This window comes from Electrophorus electricus, chromosome 14, assembly GCF_041902795.1.
Source record: "Electrophorus electricus isolate QZ-2024a chromosome 14, ASM4190279v1, whole genome shotgun sequence".
In the NCBI taxonomy this organism is placed as follows: Eukaryota; Metazoa; Chordata; class Actinopteri; order Gymnotiformes; family Gymnotidae; genus Electrophorus; species Electrophorus electricus.
In genome coordinates, this window is record NC_137510.1 from 24,265,001 (window position 1) to 24,285,000 (window position 20,000).

The 20,000-nt window shown below is 47.9% G+C and overlaps 2 protein-coding genes across 7 annotated transcripts in view; one reads left to right on the plus strand and one right to left on the minus strand.

Moving 5' to 3' along the window:
• g6fl (g6f-like) overlaps positions 1-6,714 on the minus strand; it is an 8,900-nt gene extending 2,186 nt beyond the window's left edge. For 4 of the 5 annotated variants that reach the window (XM_035530961.2, XM_081696699.1, XM_035530960.2 and 1 more), the window contains exons 1-6: positions 6,539-6,712; positions 4,784-5,116; positions 3,830-4,096; positions 2,515-2,550; positions 1,879-2,208; positions 918-1,166 (exon numbers count right to left, since the gene is read on the minus strand). In XM_035530961.2, the coding sequence (XP_035386854.1) occupies positions 918-1,166; positions 1,879-2,208; positions 2,515-2,550; positions 3,830-4,096; positions 4,784-5,116; positions 6,539-6,614 (1,291 nt within the window). In that variant the 5' untranslated portion in view covers positions 6,615-6,712. Of the gene's footprint in view, positions 1-917; positions 1,167-1,878; positions 2,209-2,514; positions 2,551-3,829; positions 4,097-4,783; positions 5,117-6,538 lie in introns of all 5 variants that reach the window. The other variant, XM_081696700.1, reaches the window with a different exon arrangement.
• Positions 6,715-9,514: 2,800 nt separating this feature from the next.
• The window catches only part of si:ch73-22o12.1 (nectin-2), a 38,281-nt gene continuing 27,795 nt past the window's right edge, over positions 9,515-20,000 (plus strand). The window contains exon 1 of one of the 2 annotated variants that reach the window (XM_035530971.2): positions 9,515-9,896. In XM_035530971.2, the coding sequence (XP_035386864.1) occupies positions 9,830-9,896 (67 nt within the window). In that variant the 5' untranslated portion in view covers positions 9,515-9,829. The remainder of the gene's footprint in view (positions 9,897-20,000) is intronic. The other variant, XM_035530972.2, reaches the window with a different exon arrangement.

A 20,000-nucleotide genomic window follows, 5' to 3' on the forward strand; every position in this document is an offset into this window, starting at 1 on the left:
GCACAGCAAGGTCGAGCTTTATTGAAGTCAGAAAGAGGAAAGTTTAAAAAAAAAAACCCCTCTGTTTCCAACAGAAAGTGTAACTGTGCACTGGAATCACTTGCCCTCATTTTCTAACGTTTCAGAAATCTCCTAAAGAAACCAAACTAACAAAATCTTGAAAAGCGGAGACGGTGCGGAGACGTTCCGGGGACGTTCCGGGAAGAGGGATTGGGGCATTACGTAATGTGGCTATGCTTGATGCATTCAAATGTCCCCACTGCATGCATGATGAGGCGATAAGCACAGGACTACTTTTGCATGCGACATCATCTATGCAAAAAAAAAAACCATTGTCACAACATTTCTGCTCATCACATTTCTGTAACAACCATGGCCATTACCTGACACTTTATCATGTTTAAAAAAAAAAAAACCCTGGGTAACCCATCACAAGCTGGTTTTAGCTTTTTTAGGCAGGCGAGCAGCTGGTGAAACGAGTCAATGGTAATGTAATGGTAGACGCCGTTAACTATGGATCTTGTTTCTTAGGCCCGGGCCTAAGCAGCTAACGGGGCAGGGCTGCATGCGGTTTCAGCCCAGGCGTGGAATCCCACCATTATGACAACTTCGGAATTCCTCAGAACCGATCTGCCGAGAATATTGAGATAAATGTAGTGACACAAAACGCAGCAGGTCAACTTTCAGTGTTTCTCTTTCTCTCTCTCACTCTGATAGTAGCTGAGGTTTGTGGTGTGGCATGTTTACGTGTCAGGCGGAGTTAAAAATAATAATAATTTGTATAAACATAGATACCCCGCATGAAATGTTTTTATTCCCCAAAGTACAAATAATTCGTGTCACACTGGGTTTTATTCCACATTGAGTTTCACACAAGCAAGCCAGGAAGAGCCACGGCTTGGGGCGGGGCCTCTCACCTGTAGGGGGCGGCGCGAGCGTGTACTGGTACGAGACCACCTGGCCGGTCTTCAGGCGCAGTGTGCAGGTGTACGGACCGGCAGTGTCGGGGGTGACGGGGAGGGGCACTGTGATGGTCACCCGGCCTATGATGGCGGTTTGCATCAGGTTGAGGGCAGGCACATGCGTCCAGCCCACGGACGCCACCTGAGAGCGCTCTGCAAACTCACAACGCAGGTCCAAAGAAGAAGAGGAGAGCCGTTCATGCCCTGCGACAGAGAGAGAGATGCGCTAGCCAAACATAAGGGTGGGGGCGGGCCTGGGGGGGGGGTTTGATAAGGTTTAAAATGATGCATATTCATAAGGGGGCTGGGGAGAAGAAAGGCCCAGGAGGAGTGAGAGTGATGCGAAGTGTCGCCTCACACTCGAAACAGAATCAATCCCGGCCTAAATTGAACCTACTGGTTGCTACGGCGATGCTGCTCCCGGCGACTGGCAGCAGGTGTAATTACACATAATGAGATCTGTAATGAGGCCTGCTAAAAACCATTATATTATCATGCTGGAGGAGGAGGGGTGTTTTCAAAGGCAAAGACATGATGGTGAAAGATGGAAAACGCAAAGTGGGGAATATCCGAGATTCACAGAGAGGGGGAAGATGGGGCGTAGACAGAGAGAGAGACAGAACGAAATGAGACGCGCCCTGGCGGACCCGAGCGAGCTTCTCAGCCGTGAGTGATTCCACATGCTGAGCAATGATGGAATAAACACGACAGAACCACGTCCACTGAAGTGACGTGTGTGTACGGGTGGGTACGTGCGGGTGTGCGTGTGTGCTACGCGTACGCTGCATGAAGACAGGCATGACATGCTACCTAATATGTTGTGTACGTTGCCAGTATCAATGAAAAAGTGCTAAAGAAGCAGAGGTCTGTTCCTCGGTGCAGACACGTGTGTGGGCAGGGCATCTGCTGTCGTTACCGCGTAAAACGGTCAGAGCGGTGACTTGACCGAACGCCTCGCTGTCCAGGAAAACTTCACACTGGTAGTGGCCTGCGTCGGCCAGCGCCGGCGTCAGGAGGAAGGAGATGTTGCCGGTGCTTCCTGGGGAGGCGGGGCCTTGCAGCTGGAGGCGGGGCTTAGCCTGATGCGTGCGGTTCCTCCAGCGGTCGAAGGAGAAGGCCAGCTCCGGCTGAGCGTCTTGCAAGGTGTCCGGACGCCACCAGTAGAGCCGCACGTAGTCGCCGAGGACGGGGGGGCAGGGGAGTTCGACGGGCGACCCGGCGAGAACCGCGGCGCTGCGTATGGAATCTGAGGAAGAGGAGGAAGAAGAAGGCAAAGAGAAAGGGAAGAGGGGAGAACTCCGAAAATAGGTGGATGAAGGAGAGGTGGGGAAAGACAGTGAAGGAGAGTATGTACAGGGAGGAATGATAGAGAAGATCGAGAATGATAGAGAGCGTGAGAAAGAGAAGGAGACAACACTCCCCCCAGCTATAACAGATGCCCTGCTCCAGGGTCTCGGAGAAGAATGGGTGTGGGTGTGCCTGCGTGTGTGTGTGAACGCCGGATAGATCAGAAGTGGTTAAGGTTGAAGCTGATGTCTGTGTGGAGTTTTACCATATTTAATACTTGGTAACGGTGCCACGTGCCTCACTGAGGATGAGAGAACACAGAGAGAGAGAGAGAGAGAGAGAGAGAGAGAGAGAGAGAGAGAGAGAGAGAGAGCGCATTAATGCTAACATCTATAAACCACCTTTCCACTCCAGTCAGTAGTGCAGGAACTGGTATTTTCCAAATGTACCTTGCAAGCTGCATTAAATGCCATAAGTGATGGCCCACATAGGACTCGGTTTATAAGACATTAATGACTTTTTCTAATTTATTACATTCATTGTGGGTACTGGAACGTAATCCGGTAATTATAGTGGATTACATTCAGCAGGAAAGATAATCCCTTTTTTACCCCTGCCAAAAATGCAAACAGATTACGTAATTATGCCTGATTATGTTGTCAAGATGTCAGCCCAATGTCTTTTGCAATCATAATGGTTGCGTATGGATAGCTTCCCTTAGGATACATTTTGTTTCTTGTCATGAATGCAATACATGTTCTTTATATATGTTATTGTACAAGTTATTGTTTTTGTTTTGCTTCAGTATGTCATTATGTTATGCTGTAAGGTACTGCAGCAGAGAGACGATGTTTTCGTTTCTGTCCCCCCACTTCTTGGTCATGTCTCTCCACTGCTTCTGTCCAGTACTCAGTTCTCAGTCCGTGGCCGTGTTTAGCGATGATAGCATCTAGCCTCTCAATATTACACCTGTCAGGGTGCCAGGTGCCGCTCAATATATCACTTCATAACAGCACCTCAATACTAGCCTTTACGATACTGACCCTATGGCAGGGGAGGGGGCTCACATATAGTCATGTAAACAAGTAAACATGTAAACATGTAAACAAGTCCTCCAGCAAGTCCCCAGTCCTTCTGTGCTAGGATCAACCCGACTCGTCTCAGACGTCCCAGATGAATTGCAGTATTCACATATACAACACGCTGATATTTTTATCAAACGCAGGTCAATCTTTAACCTTCACATCAGTGAGTCTGTGTGTTGTAGTAGCACTGCAAGGCATATCACTATCAAAATACGTAGCAAAAAAAATTATATGCCCATATCATCCAGCCCTACTAGTATTCAGCTAGAGGTACAGTCCACTTCTGATATCTAAGCAAGCAACCACAGATATTGTGTGTAAATTTTCACAGACTTGATTTTATGGACAAAATCCAGAACCCTTAAACGGTCAGCCTGGTCTTGTGAAACATTCTCAGACTGGCTTGTTATCCAGTGCGGTGTGGTGAGGTGAGACACCCTCTTCTGCAGGCGTGAGCTGGCATCTTGCAGCCCTCGGGCAGACGCGGCCCCTCACCGTCCACGGCCACGGCCAGTGTGTAGTTGTAGACAGGCTTATGGCTCTGCCCACGGACCCGGATGCTGCATGTGTAGAGGCCCTGGTCGTCCGCGGCAACGTGGGGCAGCTTCGTGAGGAAGATGCCCGCGGAGGATATGCTGGTGAGCAAGCGTGCGCCTGTGGGAGAATGCCATGCCCCTCTGGTGGCAACATAGGCAGGAAAGACCTTGGCTTCCAGACGCACGAGGCCGTCCAATTTTATGGGGGGTGGTGGTGTTATAGTCACTGAGAGAGAGAGAGAGAGAGAGAGAGAGAGAGAGAGAGAGAAGAAGAAAGAGTGGGAGATGGAGGGAGTGAGTGAGAGAATGGGTAAGAGAGGAGGCGGGAGGGGGAGAGAGAGAGAGAGAGAGAGAGAGAGAGAGAGAGAGAGAGAGACATTCAGACTTCAGTAATGGAGATAAAGTGGCTGCGTTGGGAGGAAAGAGTTGGCTGATCATGCAAGCAGAAAGATTTGGGCCATCTTGTCACAACCAGTAAAGCAAGACATCCGCGTGTGGGGAGGGAGAGCCGCCGTACTCAGACGGGTTGGGTGTTAAAGATTGGTCGTGAACAATTCTGTAAATAAAATTTTGTCTATTGCTATATTGTTATTTCCTTCCACTTCTAGTATCCTTTGTTTGTCAAATTTCCTTCATAAATTTTTTTTTACTTGAATGCTGAGCTAAGAATTTGTGGAGAGAAACTAGCTAGACAGTAAAAGAGAAAGAGAGAAGCAGATGAGAGAGACTGAGAAAAAGAAGAGCAGGAGAAAGAAGAGTTGGAGATTTTAGGATCTATGTTAGTGAAGAGCTTATGTCCGTTATTGGGATCAGTACAGGTTTCCCAGCACAGATACCCCAGCATGCACTAGTTCTGAACATCATCCGAACAAGAGGACAGAATGCCCGAGAGGAAGAGGGACGATCACTCAACAGTCAATGAGGGCCAGAAGAACGATCCTCTTTTCCAGCGTCCTGCTGTTGACACGCATGGAGCACGAGTACCGTCCCCCTGCTGTTGCTGTGACGATGAACCGCAGCGATGCGTCCTCTGTTATCTCAAACATCCTGCCGCCCAGCTGGATGAGCTTCCGCGGGAGCCCGTGCACCGGACCCCCGCTAGCGTCGGCTGACAGCAGCACGGTCCAGTGGCTCTCCCCGGCTGACATCATCATCCAAGAGTCCCACTGGGCAGGTGTGCTGCCCAAGCAGGGGAGCGTGACGGCCGAGCCCGCCTGCGCCATGACCACATCCGTCCAGTCACTGGCTAAAAAAGCAAAAAAGCCCCGTTTTTAACATGTCAGTCATTGACAGATGTAGTTTTAAGTTTCATATTTCCTGTAGAGTTGCTGGTCTTTTTCTGAGAATGAAATATTTTGGTTGCGTTGCTGTTTTGCTGTTCACCGTCGATACAGAAGCCAGATTAAGTTTAGTGTTGCATAACCACTTCAAGACTTGTTCTGCTTGAATGCAAAGACAAGGCCCCACCTACATTTAAGCACTGGCTTAAAGATCTGATGTACTACTTGTCTCTGGAAAGAAACTGTTATCTGCCAGGACTTGCGTGGGAAAAATGGACTATGTGGATATTGGATTATGCGATCTTATGATGGCTAGAACTGCTGTGACTATTACCACTGTTGTTATGGCTCTTATTGTCACTGAGCACAGACACTGTCTGGATCTGTAGCTGTGATGACGATGGTGCGGGGTGGGCGTGCTCCCATCCTTCCATTTCAACCTTCCTCTTTCGCCTTTCTTGTTCTCTTTCTATACAACTTTCTAAAAACCAGCAAAACCAAAAAAAAAGACCTTGTTTGTGTTTGTGTGTCCTCGGGAAAATGGGCCAAATGTTATGTTATTAATAATAATGATGACGATGATGGTGATGATGATGATACATTTGGTGTGGTGAATCTCCTGCCGCAGTACATTACATACATAACAGAGCCTGTTTTCCAGCCACCCTAATACTCTGTCCTACAGTGCTTTGGTTTCTCCACAAATGAAACAAGATGAGTAAATTCAAAATAGAGCAAATATGCCAGAAAAAAAGGACCCAGTGAACCCAGAGACCTCTCTGGCCCTGTTACTGTAGTTCTACAGAACTACTTTCCCTCCCATATACCCTCCAGTGAACCAAAGAACTAGATGTCTACTACAAATTGCCCTGATGTTTTTCCTCCTCCAGAAGCTTGAAGGTTTCATATTGATTTCAGGCACTGTGTTCATACACCATGTCTGTAGTTAGACTCTATCACACAGGCTTTAAATACAGTTCTTCGAGACCTTGTGCCAGTTAACATTTTTATTGAATTCCAGCTCTTAAAAGGCTCTTTATGTAATTAAGGGTTGTTGAATGCTGACCGTCTGCACCATGTGTGTTTGACAATACAGCTAAACCAAAATTGAGAATAGCTGATGGTCCCGACGACTGGCTCCAAAAAATTAAAAAATTACTCTAACACATTTATTGCCAACTTCTCATTTTTATTAGTATATGAACCATACTAGCCATGATACACTATCCATCAGCCAGTTTGTAAAAATATAATAAGCTCAATGTTCACAGTACTTGTAAACTTCTCTTGTTATCTACACAATATGTACCTAGTATTATATTATTAACACTATTATATGACAACAGAACTAGGTTATACTTCTAGAAATCTAAAACAGAACAACATACCTTGGTCTGCTGTTGACAGACGGAAGAGACACTCACAAAAGCAAACTAGTGCAAAAGGAAGAAGGTAAGTCCACATAGTAATCAACTCTTATTGTGTTTTCCAGAGAGAGAGCCAAATACAATGGCTACGAAACAACACAGAAGAGCAGCTTGAGTCTCCTGTGTGTGTGTGTGTGTGTGTGTGTGTGTGTGTGTGTGTGTGTGTGTGTGTGTGTGTGTGTGTGTGTGTTTCACTAAATATGACCACATAAAGCCAGACTTGGACAAACATTGACAACCAGCCAGATAAGTGTGACAGCTAGGACATACACACACACACACCCACACACACCACCACCCCCCCCCCACACACACACCCCACACACACAGGAAATCACTATCACTAATGTGAAGGATTGATAAAGAAGAACAGAACAGCACACACTTTTTATAACCACACACACACACACACACACACACACACACAAAAAAAAAAAACTCTTGCACTGCTATGGGGAACAAAATAACCATTGTCCCATTGGGTTCGGCTGAAGTTTATGGTCACACACTGGTCACGCACTGGTCAGCAGTAGCTCATTGTTTAAGGTACTTGACTTGTAAGTTGCTTTGGATAAAAGTGCCAGCTAAATGCCATAAATGTAAATGTGAATGGTCACACACTGAAAACAAATAAACATGAAAACTGCAAAAGATCTTCCAGTTACATCACAACATTCAGTTCTATACTCAAGAGTACTCAGACTGGACTTCTATCTACAGTCGTGTGTGTGTGTGTGTGTGTGTGTGTGGGGGGGGGGGGGTTAACAAGCATGACTGAGAATTTAAGGGCCTATATCGTAACTGGTCTCTAGTGGCTGAGCTAAATGTCCTTACCACCGTATAAAACCCCTTAATTAAAGCTAAGGTTATGAAGCCTACAGAGCACCTGCACCGCTCTGGCTCTTAATTACCTCTGAGCTCACGTGCAAAAGAGAGCTGGGGGGTGCTGCTTGAAGACCAGAGAACACGAGAGGTAGATAGGTCAGGGGGAGAATGGCAGATAGGAGAAACATGAAATGAGGGGAAAATGTCAGAGCCAACAAAGTAACTGCCCGGTCGCAGCTGACACTGTGGAGGTGAGTGTCATTGTGTCAACGTGAACGCTCAGGAGGGAGGAGGCATTCGTTAGGACATGGTGAGCAGAAACGTGCCAGACTGCCACCGGCTGAAATGGAGTTATGTTTCACCGTTGTTCTACTAATCAGCTGAACACGGCACTGGGAGATGGAGACCTCTGACCCCATCATCTTAATCAGGATACCTCTCCCTGTCTCTCTGTCTCATGGTGTGCTGACAGGGTGTTTATAAACTGAGGTTTCGATGTAGACACCGGGTGTCTTCTCTCCGCCCGCGGGAGCATGCTGATCCGAGGTGAAGAAATCTAACACTTCTGAGCCGCGTTACAAAACGACGGCGCTATCCACGCCTCTGCACGGGCTTCAGCACGCCGTGAAGGACACTTTTTCACAGCCCACCTCCACGTTAGAGCGACTCTGTTCGCTGCGCAACTATAAAAGGGCTCTGGCCCTGTTGGGAATACACTGGCATTCGCTGATCTATACAATCATTTATTCTATAAATTGTTCAGGGGTGAACAACAGAAAAAGAAAAAGCAGCACGCGGTCAGCGGGTGAGGAACTGAAACGGTAGACGGATGCGCCGCTGCGCCGCTGCGCCGGGCAGTGTGTGTCTGCAGCAGGTGGGGGCAGTGTTGCCTCTGCGTGCGCAATAGCCCGTAGTGCAAACATGCACTACTGGTTTCACTGGGCTCGGAAATCTCAGCCCTATTGTTCACGCTTCACTAACACGAGTATCTTATCGAACAGTTAACAGAGTAGGGTTTTAACACAGCAGCAACGACAACAAACTAGTCTGAAGGCACTGTAACAAAATAGTTCAAAAACAAGAAAAATAAGTTTCGGACAAGAACTCCCAGTTTAATTTCGAGGTCGTATCGGTCTTACGTCGATATCATTGAAATGCCATATCACACACACCATTTATGATAAATGCACAGCTAAGATGTGGATAACACCGTGGCAGACTGAAGATGGGAAACATTAAAGTCTGCGTAGGCATGTCTAAACACTCCACAGTCCGTGGACTGATCGGGGTATTGTGGTCGGGGGTATTATGGTCGGGAGTATTACGGTAAGGGGTATTACGGTCGGGGGTATTGTCGTCGGCGGTAATACGGTCGGGGGTATTACGGTCAGAGTGACCGGCCACAGGCCAGAATTTGCCCCCAAAAGCGCGTCAGGTGTAACCCGCGAGATTCGGGATACTAAAGTCCCCCTTACCTATTATTAACAAAGTTCTCATAGATAATGCCAATCTACACTATTTAATCTATACTATTTAATCTACACTATTTAATCTATACTATTTAATATACACTATTTAATCCACACTATTTAATATACCCTATTTAATCTATACTATGTCAATAATGCGTATGATGTCAATAATATCTTGACAACCATCTTGTAAATTGTAAACTGTAAATTTTACACTTTGTATATACACATTTATTTATTTATAAATATACATAGTCCATTGTGTGTATATATGTGTATATATATATATATATATATATATATATATATATATATACATACATACATACATATACATACACACACATTATTATAGTATCCCTGTATCCCCTCAGCTCGAACAGAGCAGTCACAAAAAACATTTCACCGCGAGGTATACCATGTATGACTATGTATGTGACAAATAAAACTTTGAACCTTGAAACTTGAAACTATTTAATCCACACTATTCAATCTACACTATTTAATCTACACTATTCTCGTTGAATTGTACCTTAGTCGTGCGTCTTTATTCCTCGTCTATGGATTTTTAGGTGATTTTTGTCTGTGACGTTACATGACATCACGAGTGCTCGCCCAGTAGCGGCTCGCGTGCAGGAGTTTCGGCAAAGCGGGGTCACGCGGCAGAAGAGCGGCAGGTTGCGCAGTGTGTGTGTCGTGCAGGCTGTTTGACCTGAGCACCTTGCTCCTTCACCTGAGAGAGTCTAAACCGGTGCGGAGGATCCGGGGCTGTTTCATCGAGTTCAAAGTGCTTTTTTTTTTCCTTTTGAAATTGCTTTACTAAGTTTGCGCGTTGACGCAGGACATAAGCGCGTTATACTTTTCCTGGGGAGGTTAGATTTTGATATAAGAGTCTAACATTGTCCTGTCGAAAATTCGTTGGTTGTGACTCGCGTTCCAGCGGACTGCAGGCACCATGGTCTGGTTCCTTCGCTTCGGTTCCTTGATAGGACTCAGCTCGGTCTTCCTCCTTATGATCCAAGGTAAGACTGTTACGACACCACACAAAACGCGATATTATTATTTAAAGTGCTATTGTCTTCTTTTGAGTTTGAGTTTGGTGTCTTACAAAAGCGGTCGTGACGCGTCGGTTTCATTTTATTCCGGCACCGTGTTTATTTCCTACCCAACATTGGCGATTATTCCCACTTAGTAAAAAGTCCCTCGACGTTTAGGTGTTTTGAGCAGGGGACGTCGGAGTGTCGCACAGACCGAGTTTACGTGGGAAACAGAAGTCCGTGTTCGTTTCGGTCTGATCAAATATATTTTCTTGTTTGGTTTCGGCGTGCGCCATTTCCAGAGGTAAGGTGTGGCTTTGGGAAGTGTTTCTCCTGAAGGGGGCAGGTGTGGCGTTACTGGTACCTGGCTCTCCTCTCATTTCTTATTCGCTCCGTATTATTATAGTTTGTTTGTTTGTTTGTTTGTTTTTTGGCATTGGAATGAATGGAGAAAGGAGAACGGGCAGACACGAAAGGAAGCAACAGGGTGTTTTTAATTTGAACGTCTTGTTTGGAGATGGCGCTTCTCTCTTGGTACCGGGACCAGTCTGCCCACTCTCTGCGGGTTCGTGAGCGGACTACGAGGGCTGGCTCGGATGCGCTTCCTCATCTCGCCTCCCTTTGCCCTTCGTTGCGCTCTGTTGCCTCCACGACAGGTGTCTCCTGTTACCGGAGGCTCGCGGAAACCGTCGCGGTGTACAGCGACGGCTGGGTTTGAAGGTGTCGGTGGTGTTGCGATTGTGATTTTTGTTCTCCGTTTTTGAATAAGAAAAAGTTAATGACCGATAATGCAGATAACCGTGTACGTTCTGTTTCCTGGGATGACGTTGTATAAGAAGTTTTCCACGTGAAAGCGCGCAGTTGTTGTAACTCTAAAGCGCAGTGGCTTCACTTATTTACGGCGTGTTTCTACCCTTTTACCCGAGCACATCGCGGGGGTGGGGGTAAATAACGCTAGAATAACGAAACAAAGCGTTTGTTTTATTTACGAACACGGCAGAAGCGCACGGGCTTTGTGTACTCAGCTCTGGCTCCGCTTGCAGTAGGCCACTTAGAAAGGCGACATCGCTGAATAGTTTCGCTCTGCCATTACAGCGAAGGCAAACAAATGCTTATCGTAAAACTAAGAATTCCAGGCTACACACCACGTTATCATGCCCGATCGTGTTTCGTTAAGATATCGATGTCTTGCCATTTAACTCGGGTTAAAAAAAAGAAGAAAAAGCTTGAACCAGTTACCATGGAGATGTGGATGTTTTTTTTTTTGTTTTTTTTTAAATCTTAAAGCCAAGGCAGGCTAGTGTAACGCTTCTCTGCGTGAATGCATCAAGTGCTCAGTGTGTGTGTGGGTGAGTGATGGATAGATTAGTGGGGGATGGGAGAGACGGACCGCTGAGAGGGCATGGAGGAGTGGACTGGCCGTATTTGTGAAAATACACACACACTCACACTCACCATCCAGCTTCAAGTGCATGTGAAGGAGGAGTGCGAGCAGGTTGGAGTACGTGTTTGTTGGCCTCTCTTACTGGCTGTGTGTTGTGGATGTCAGACTTTGTAGCACGCGCATGCACACACTCGTTCACTAACTCACAAACACACTCACTCTCTCTCTAAATCATGCCTACTACAACTGCAGGATTAGCAGTGTGAGTTGTCCTAATATCCCGACCTTCCGTCTTGCTCCACCCCTCACTCTAATGACCCGTTTGCTTTTCTTTGAGGAATGTTTGCCATTGGGGTATTCAAATCCCCTCCTCCCCCTTAACTAGCCCCCCCCCCCCCCCCCCCCCCACCACGCCAGCACTGAGCCAGACCTCAAGGCCACGCTGTTTGAGTATCTGAGCCACAGAACAAGGGACACGGAGGATGCAAATTTATTGAAAAGAGAGGCTGGAATGCGGCCGAAAAAGACCAGTGAGTAATGCTGTGGGTGTGAGAGAGACCAAGACCGAAACCCTTTAACACGCAGCACAGAGTTTTTGAAGCAGAAGAACGCAACCAAGTTTACACCAATGGCTGAGCACGTAGTTAAGATCAATCCTGTGCTGATGGAGATGCCCCCCCCCCCCCCCCCAATCTGTCATGCTGGGCTTGCGGGAGGAAAAGAGCCAGGTGAGGTTTCATACACCTCCTCAGGCACCTTGTCGTGGCCATACCCATAATTCCTCTCTCCCTCTCATTTCCTGGGACTGGGCTGCCGCAGATCTCGCTGAAGGAATAGGCCTCTCATCCTGGTCGTCATCATCATCATCATCATCATCTCCCTCCCTCTCTCTCTCTCCCCGCCGTTCAGCAGATGTCATATCTCAAGATGCTTTTACAGCTTCAGAGATTCATGGAGACGACATGGCCATTAGGCTCACCCTCATATTTTAGTCATGGAGCGGGCCAGCCAAGCATGCTCCCTCAGAGACGGGTGAAACCAAGGTGAAGGGCAGGGGTGACTTGCTTTTTACAGTTTGGCTTTGAGAGAAGAGTTTTGTTCCTCTGCATGAGGACTTTTGTTTTCATTGGCTTGTTGTACACAGAGTTGAATGAAGTTAATGTATATACTTACAGTAAATACAGACACACACACACCTACCTCACTCTGAAAGTAAATCCACGCGACTTGGCTTAAATTTATGATCTGTCTTTAGCATTGTGTCAAAGTAATTTGAATTCAAAGGGAGTTGTACTTGAAACATTTGTTTTGTTACAGTAGCTGTAAATCTTTCTTTAAATGTGTGAGCAAGCCCTGGTGCGGTTTGTTTTTGGCTTTAGGAATTCCCAAACTAGTGCTTTCATGTTTTCAACGGCCAAAAGATAAAAGTGAAACACATCAGTATCAGATGGGTTGTCATCTGAAAGCATCCTGTTAATCGTCTCTCGTTATATGACTGAAGCTATAGAATTAAAATCGTAATCAGCAGTGTAACCTCAAAAATGATACATCATTGTTTTTATTACCATGTCAGTTGGCATTAATTAATGACGTGGACAAATAATACTAACCCTGATCTCTTCTGTAGCAAATTACATTTAACAGTTTTAGGGCTTTACATACACACTGCATGCAACAGGATTATTTATTTATTACTCCATAACACAAACACCTACACCTACATACACACATATACAGTTGTTTTTGATACAGGTCAGTAGCCATCAGATCTGTGAAATGGTGTGTGGTTGCCAGATTTATGGATTGGGGGGGGGGGGTGGCTGCCAGATTATTGGAGTAGATCCTACATAATTGCTGGGAAAATTGGGCTAAAGCCATCGTGTTCACCAGGAAGCCCAGTTCTGCGAACACACGCGGTACTACGTGGGCGTTTACAGGCGCCTGGCCGTTGGGAACACTGTCCAGAGGGATTCCTGCACGGCTCCGTGACCCTGGCCGGGGCTCCGGGGTCGTCTTTGTGCGGTGGTCCCCACGAACTTTTGTTCCTCCCGCAGAGTGCATAGTGGGGGCCGTCCTGGCTCTGGCCACGCCCCCCTGAAGAGAGCTGTCTCTGGGCTTGGACGAGTTTGCAATGCTGGTGGTACCCCACATCTGGGGTGACTGGTGTGCGTCTTTGTCTGAGCATGGAAGTTCTAATGCAGAAGTTGTCGTTGTATGTTCCTCATTTGGTGTTTGGTCACTGCTATATTCTCATCGGACTAAACGCTGCTACCTGTCTGTAAATCCTCCTCAACCTTGGTATAAAGTTGCTATATAAACATAATAATAATAATAATAATATAATAATAATATAACTGAGCTCTGAATAGCACTTGGCACACGCACACACGGCAGATCTTACTTCAGGCACGATGTCATTGCCCGAGAACACATTTCATTAGGAGCTGGTTTATTGAGTCATGACTACGGCGCTCTGACGAGGAGCTGCATCGTGACTCCTGTGGTGGAGCTTGTCTGTTCTCCCGCCCTGCCGCGCAGCCTACCAGCTGCTCAGGAAGAGACGTGCTGAATAATGAGAGAGAGGGAGAATTCCTTTTAGCAACCTTGGCTTCTCTGTTTCTCTGGTGTATACAGAACTGCGGAGTGTTGTCTTTCCCAAGCCTCCCTCCTTCCACTGTTCTGTGTGTGTGTGATCTGCTGTCTGGGAGTCAGACTTTGCTCTATTGATCTGGTATCGATCTGTGACGCCAGCGTTGATGCCCTTGTGAATCAATGCAGCTTACTGAAAACTTTGAGAGCCCCCTCACAAAAAAGAGCCCCCCCTTGCTGCACACACACACACACACACACACACACACACACACACACTGCCCTCTCTAGCAGCCCTTTCTCTTTCACTTCCTCTTTACACTCCCGTCTTCCCTGTACAACTGTCGGACTCCAGCCAGCAGCCAATGACGGCGCTCCTTTCGCACAGAGGTAATTCCACTGGCCTGCCCGTTGTGGAGCAATGACCTATCTGCAGCGTGAGGATCGGCGTTGGGTCAGACCACGGCGATCCTGACCTCTCCTCCGTAAGGGGCAGCTTTAAGGTTGTTTAGTGCTAACCCAGCTGTTTTGGTGCACGTGCTACCACTGAAGTAGGCTTGTCTCACCTGCTCTGGGTTGGAGACGGTTTTTCCTCACGGTTCTTAAGTCCACTAAATTTAGGAGCACAGCTGAGGTTTGTGGGTTTTTAAAACATTTTAATACCACAGCACAAAGGGCGAGTGCTAGTGTGGCATGTCCACGGCGCTCTACTATTTTGCATTGCTTCCTCTTTCTGATTTATTCCTGTCATCCTTTTAAAAGATGAGTGTGATCCATCCCTCGCTACATCCCTCCCCCCCCCTGGGTTCTGGCCATGTAACAGATCTGTCTCTCTCCGCTAAGCTGCTGTCTCGTTCACACTCTCGGTGTGCGGCGCATTCTTCCTTCCTCAACACACTCTGGTCTCGTTTTGGACCTTCAACTTCACATTGGATTCACATTAGGGTCGGTCTGTCTCTGTCTGTCTGTCTGTCTGTCTCCCTCCCTCCCTATAATGTTTCTCACAGCCGTGCAAATGTCCTCCTTCCTTGCTCTGGTATTTTAAGTCCTTCTCCCTATCGTGTGTTTTAATATGTGAAGGTCGGGTCACAGACACAATGCAAAAATCCACTCGGTGCTCTTTAACCGCTTGCCCTTCCTGGGGGGGGGGGGGGGTCTTTCAAAGTATTAACTTTCAAAGTTAACAGTAATGTTAATAGAGAGAGAGGGAAAACTAAGTGCTTCCTTGCTATGCCACTCGGTTTGCTGTCGTTAATATGAAGAGCTCCGAAAGCTTTGGTGCGCAGGCAGAGACAGAGAGCCCGTTGTCTGCTCACTTCCATCAATTACACACTGCCATCTGAGAGAATGTGTGTGCGTGCGAACTTCTATATTGTAGCTCTTACCTGTGAGGGGCAGCAGGGCTGACTGGGTGTGTGTGAACCTACACCACCCTCCTCTCCCACAACCCCCCACCTTTGTGTCTCTCTTTCTGTGTCTTTACCATCCTTCATTTATTCTTTCTATACATCATCAGGTGGCAGACCCTCCCTTCTCTCTCAGCTGGGTTATTCATGCTCCTCATTTCCAGTATTTTTGGATTTTGTTCATGATTAACCGGCAAGCGTGGAATGTGCAAATAAAATCTAACAAATGTACAACGTTTTTGGCAAGACATTTTATTTAAGGCTAGAACTAGGGTGTGTGTGTGTGTGTGTGTGTGTGTGTGTGTGTGTGTGTGTGTGTGTGTGTGTGTGTGTGTGTGTGTGTGTGTGTGTGTGCGTGCGCCTGCGCCTGTCCGGATGGCTTTTCTGTGAAGTGCACAGTGGGGAGACTCTTGGCACAGCGGCAGGAGTCAGACATGATGGAGAAAGAAACACTGCAATGTTGAGGAACTTCAAATCCAAGTGTGTGTGTGTGAGCAAGCAGTTCATCTGCCGTCATAATTCACATTTATAATAGGCCAGCCCCCGAGGCCTGCATGTCTGTATGAGCAAGCCAGTAAGGAAAGGTGAGAACAAGCCCCCAGCAGAGGAGACAGAGAGAGAGAGACACAGACAGATGAGCAGACAGAAAAGGAGGGAGGGGGAGCGAGAGAGGAGGACACACGCAGGGGAGTGGGAGAGAGACACAGAGACAGACACAGAGTGAGGTGCATGCAGAGAGAGCGGGTGAGAGAGGCATGCAGGCAGGCAGGCAGACAGACGGGAGCGAGGGAACTTTATGGTGGTGACAGCTATGCTCCTGACTGAACCCCCTTCCTCTACCCACAATCCCTCTCTCTTTTGTGTCTGTTCCCATCCTCTTCACCTTCCTACAGAAGTCTCTGCTCCTGACTCCGCCCCCTCCCCCTTCTGCTCCGGACTCCGCCCCCTCCCCCCCTCTGCTCCTGGCTATTCTTCCTTCTTTTTGCTTTTTTTGTTCTTCCTGTTTCCTCTTTCACACGGACGTCTGACTGTTCGCTGGCTTTCGTCGTCCTCTGTGCGTGTGAGCGTCGGGGTCCGGGGCGGCGTGGGCAGCCTCCCTCCTTGCGTGATGTTTGTTTTTCCAGATGCAGTGGGAGAGGCGGGTGGGTGGAGGCATCTGAGGGAGTAGGGCACACCCGGCGGTGACTCTGCAGTGGAAGCAGCTGCAAGTGGGGTGTTGACACTGAAGAGCGCCGCCCTGCTGTCTGGCTGTCTCGGTGACGCTGCACTCCGTGCTCCCACAAATGGCTGAATGATTGTAGCACTCCGACTCTTATTTTAATGTAAAGAGCAGCTTCATTTAATCATGATGCAGAACTCAGAATCTGGTGGCTCTGTAGTTTTGTGTGTGGGTGTTGTTTGGTGATGAGTGAGTGAGAGGGAGAGATGCATGGTGAAGATGGAGGAGAGGTGGAGATTGATGGAGAGATGGTTGGTGCGGAGAGAAGAAGGCTGTGGAGACGTTGGGGGGGTGAAGGAAGGAGAGTGGTTGAGAACTAATCACACACTTGGAACAAAAATCACGTAGGAGAGGGATAAGGGGTGTGTGTGTGTGTGTGTGTGTGTGTGTGGAGGGAAGATCAGAGGCTCACTAGAAGAATGGCTCTTTGTGTTAGAGTAAATGTTTTGGTTTGGCTATATGCATAATGGAGAGATCAGTCAGGTTAGAGGGAGACACCTCGGTGGAGGAGAGAGGCCGTTCTCTTCACGTCTCCTCCGGAACGGAAGCCTGTGCGGTTACTACAGGGTGGACACGCCAACTCGGATGGGTAGATGGGAGGAGTTCCTCTGTTACCATGGCAACTCTGAGCGGGCACCTTCTCCTGTGACCTCTCACTTTTTCTTTTGTGTTAAAACTCTTCTGTACAGCCAGCATATTCTCCTTCATGTTGAACTTTGTGTGTGCTGCTTCACTTCACACACACACACACACACACACACACACACACACACACACAGACCCCTCTTGTTCAGTGTTTCGGGGCAGGAGAAGGAGTCTTCCTCAAAGCCTTCTTTCTCTCATACACTCGCATCACGCTCACTCAAGCACGCGCGCGCACACACACACACTCACACTTTTTTTCTCTCTTCCTCATTCTCTCTGGTGTGGTGTGTGATGTCTCTGTCTCTGTGCAGATGTGATATGGAGCAGCTGTTGAGTTTCTGTGGATTGCGAACCCCCCCCCCGTCACCTCGTTACAGTGCTGCACCTCTCTCTGGTATTCTGTGTGTGTGAGATATTACAGGTTCTATATGAGGTTCTACCTTCTCCTCCACAAACCTGCTAGAAATCTCCTTCTCACTTACTTGCTCTTTGGTGTTTGTGCAGTGTGTGTGTGTGTGTGTGTGTGTGTGTGTGTGTGTGTGTGTGTGTGTGAGAAATCCGGGATGATCCGTTCCTAATCAGGAACGGCAGTTGATCCCAGCAGCTTTCGCTTAATCTCTCTTTCTCACTCACACACACACACACACACCCAACGGAGCTGTGGCAAGCTGGCTCATTTATGGGCTTAATGCCGTGTGTGTGGATTTGAATTTTTGGGGGGTGTGTTCTGTTTGAGATAACAGAATGCGCGTCCCCTATCTATCTCTCTATCTATTTATTAATTATTTCATTAATTTTTTAAAGCAGATGTAGTGTGTGGGTCAGTGGTTGGTCAGCCTCGACCTTACGGACTACTACGATAATTCAAGTGTATGTGTGTGTGTGTGTGTGTGTGTGTGGCTGGTAGTGACCGGTGTAGATTGGCTTTTCCTCTCTCCTCCTTTCTCACATTCCTTTTAATGACGTAATTGGGCCGCCATGGCAACGTGAGCTCAAGCGGGACTCCAGGGCCACGTCCAGCGGGATGTTTCTCTTTCAGCACTTTCAGTCATGTGTCATTCGTCCAGCTCTGCCAGCTCATGCTCTTGGGGTGGAGCTGCTGGCTTCACACCCTTCTCGGCCGCTGTGTGTGTGTGTGTGTGTGTGTGGTTTCCTGCTCTGCGTTTCCAAGGTTACTATATCTCATGGGCGGAAAACCTGCGACGGACCGAGGCTGAACCTTTCTTAGTCTGATTCGAAATGCGCGTGCGCACACACACAAGCGTACGTACGTATGGATGGATGAAATGGCGTAATAGCTGGTGAATGTGGCCTTGACATGAAACAGAACAGCTCACGGCAGTTTCTTTGATCATGCGCGCGCGCACACACACACACACACACACACACACACACACACACACACAGTAGACAGGCACTTTGTCTCTTGGTCTTCGTATGGGATGTTTGAGGCTGATGGGGATTGAGAAGGAAAGAGCACACTGGCATGCTGTAGACTAAGAGCCAGAAAGGCCATTTCCTTCCCGTCACTCTCCTTTGACCTGTACAGTTAAATAGTTACTTTAGTTTAGCATCTCCCTGGAATGACTGCAGCATGACTACTCTCAGAATCTTTCTCTCTCTCAGCCCTGGGAGGATGGGGTTCTTGCCCCATGGATGAGTGTATTCCAGACTGCTCTCTTTGTGTAAACAGGCAAATTATTTGTGTTTTTTTCGGACCGGCCCCTGTGAGGTCTCCTCTCTCTGGTATTCTGTGTGTGTGTGATTTTTTTTGGACCGCCCCCTGTGAGGTCTGTCTGGCTCTCCTGTCTTGGTCAGCGAGTCGTTCCTGGTGGGGGATGGGAGGGAGTCCATTTCTGTGTGAACTCTTAAGTGTTTACGTGTTTTATGTGGACCAGAAACACTCCATGGCTCCTTGTGTAGGCCATGCCGTGTGTGTGTAATAAAGTACAGGGATGAATGTAACCCCCCCCCCCACACACACACACTTTCAGACTGACCTGCCACCATCTGAGAACACACGGACATGCAGCATTTCCTGCTTTTCCAGCAGCACTTCCAGCTGTTCCTGTCCCAACCCCCGACAGCTCCCCCCCCCCACCTCTCTCTCTCTCTCTCTCACTCACACACTCACACACACACACACACACCTGTGCGTCTGTGTGAGTCATGCAGGTTTGCCTTGTGTCTGTGTGATCTGTGTGGTGGGGCACTTGTGTTGGCAGCAGACATCATATGGGCCTGTATACACACAGACACGCATACAGTGGCGGACACCTGTGAAAGTGCTTGGCATAGGGTGGCCCGCCTCCTCTTCCTGAGTTGTTTCGAACTAGCGGAAGGATGGGGGCGGGGAAGGAAATGTTACTCAGGCCAGGCTTTCATCAGACCTCTTATACTGGCAAGGTGTCCCTCTGTCCTGTGTGTGTGTGTGTGTGTGTGTGTGTGTGTGTGTCTAGTGCACATGCATGTACCTGACTCCATCCACGTCTGAAAAGCACACACCAAGTCTCTGCTCAGTTGCTGAGGTTTTATCACAGGACCTTTTTAATATTAATCAAGCTCCACCCCCATCATTTGCTCCGCAACCTCAGTCCCCTCAAACCGAACAGGCGTTTGCTTTTGGCGTCTCGGGAGACACTGCTGAAACGCTGTGAGCAAACGTCTTTAACAGCAGAACGTAGTTAGAAACTGTTGCATCATGGCTCTCCCTCTTGGCAGTAGGGGGCGCCAGTGAGACTGAGGAAACTGGTACAAGGGGCAGCGGAGGGGCTTGGCCACGAGGCGGTGGAGTAGTGAGCTTGGGGGTGCACACTCACACAAGCCCTATATTGACAAAAGTATTG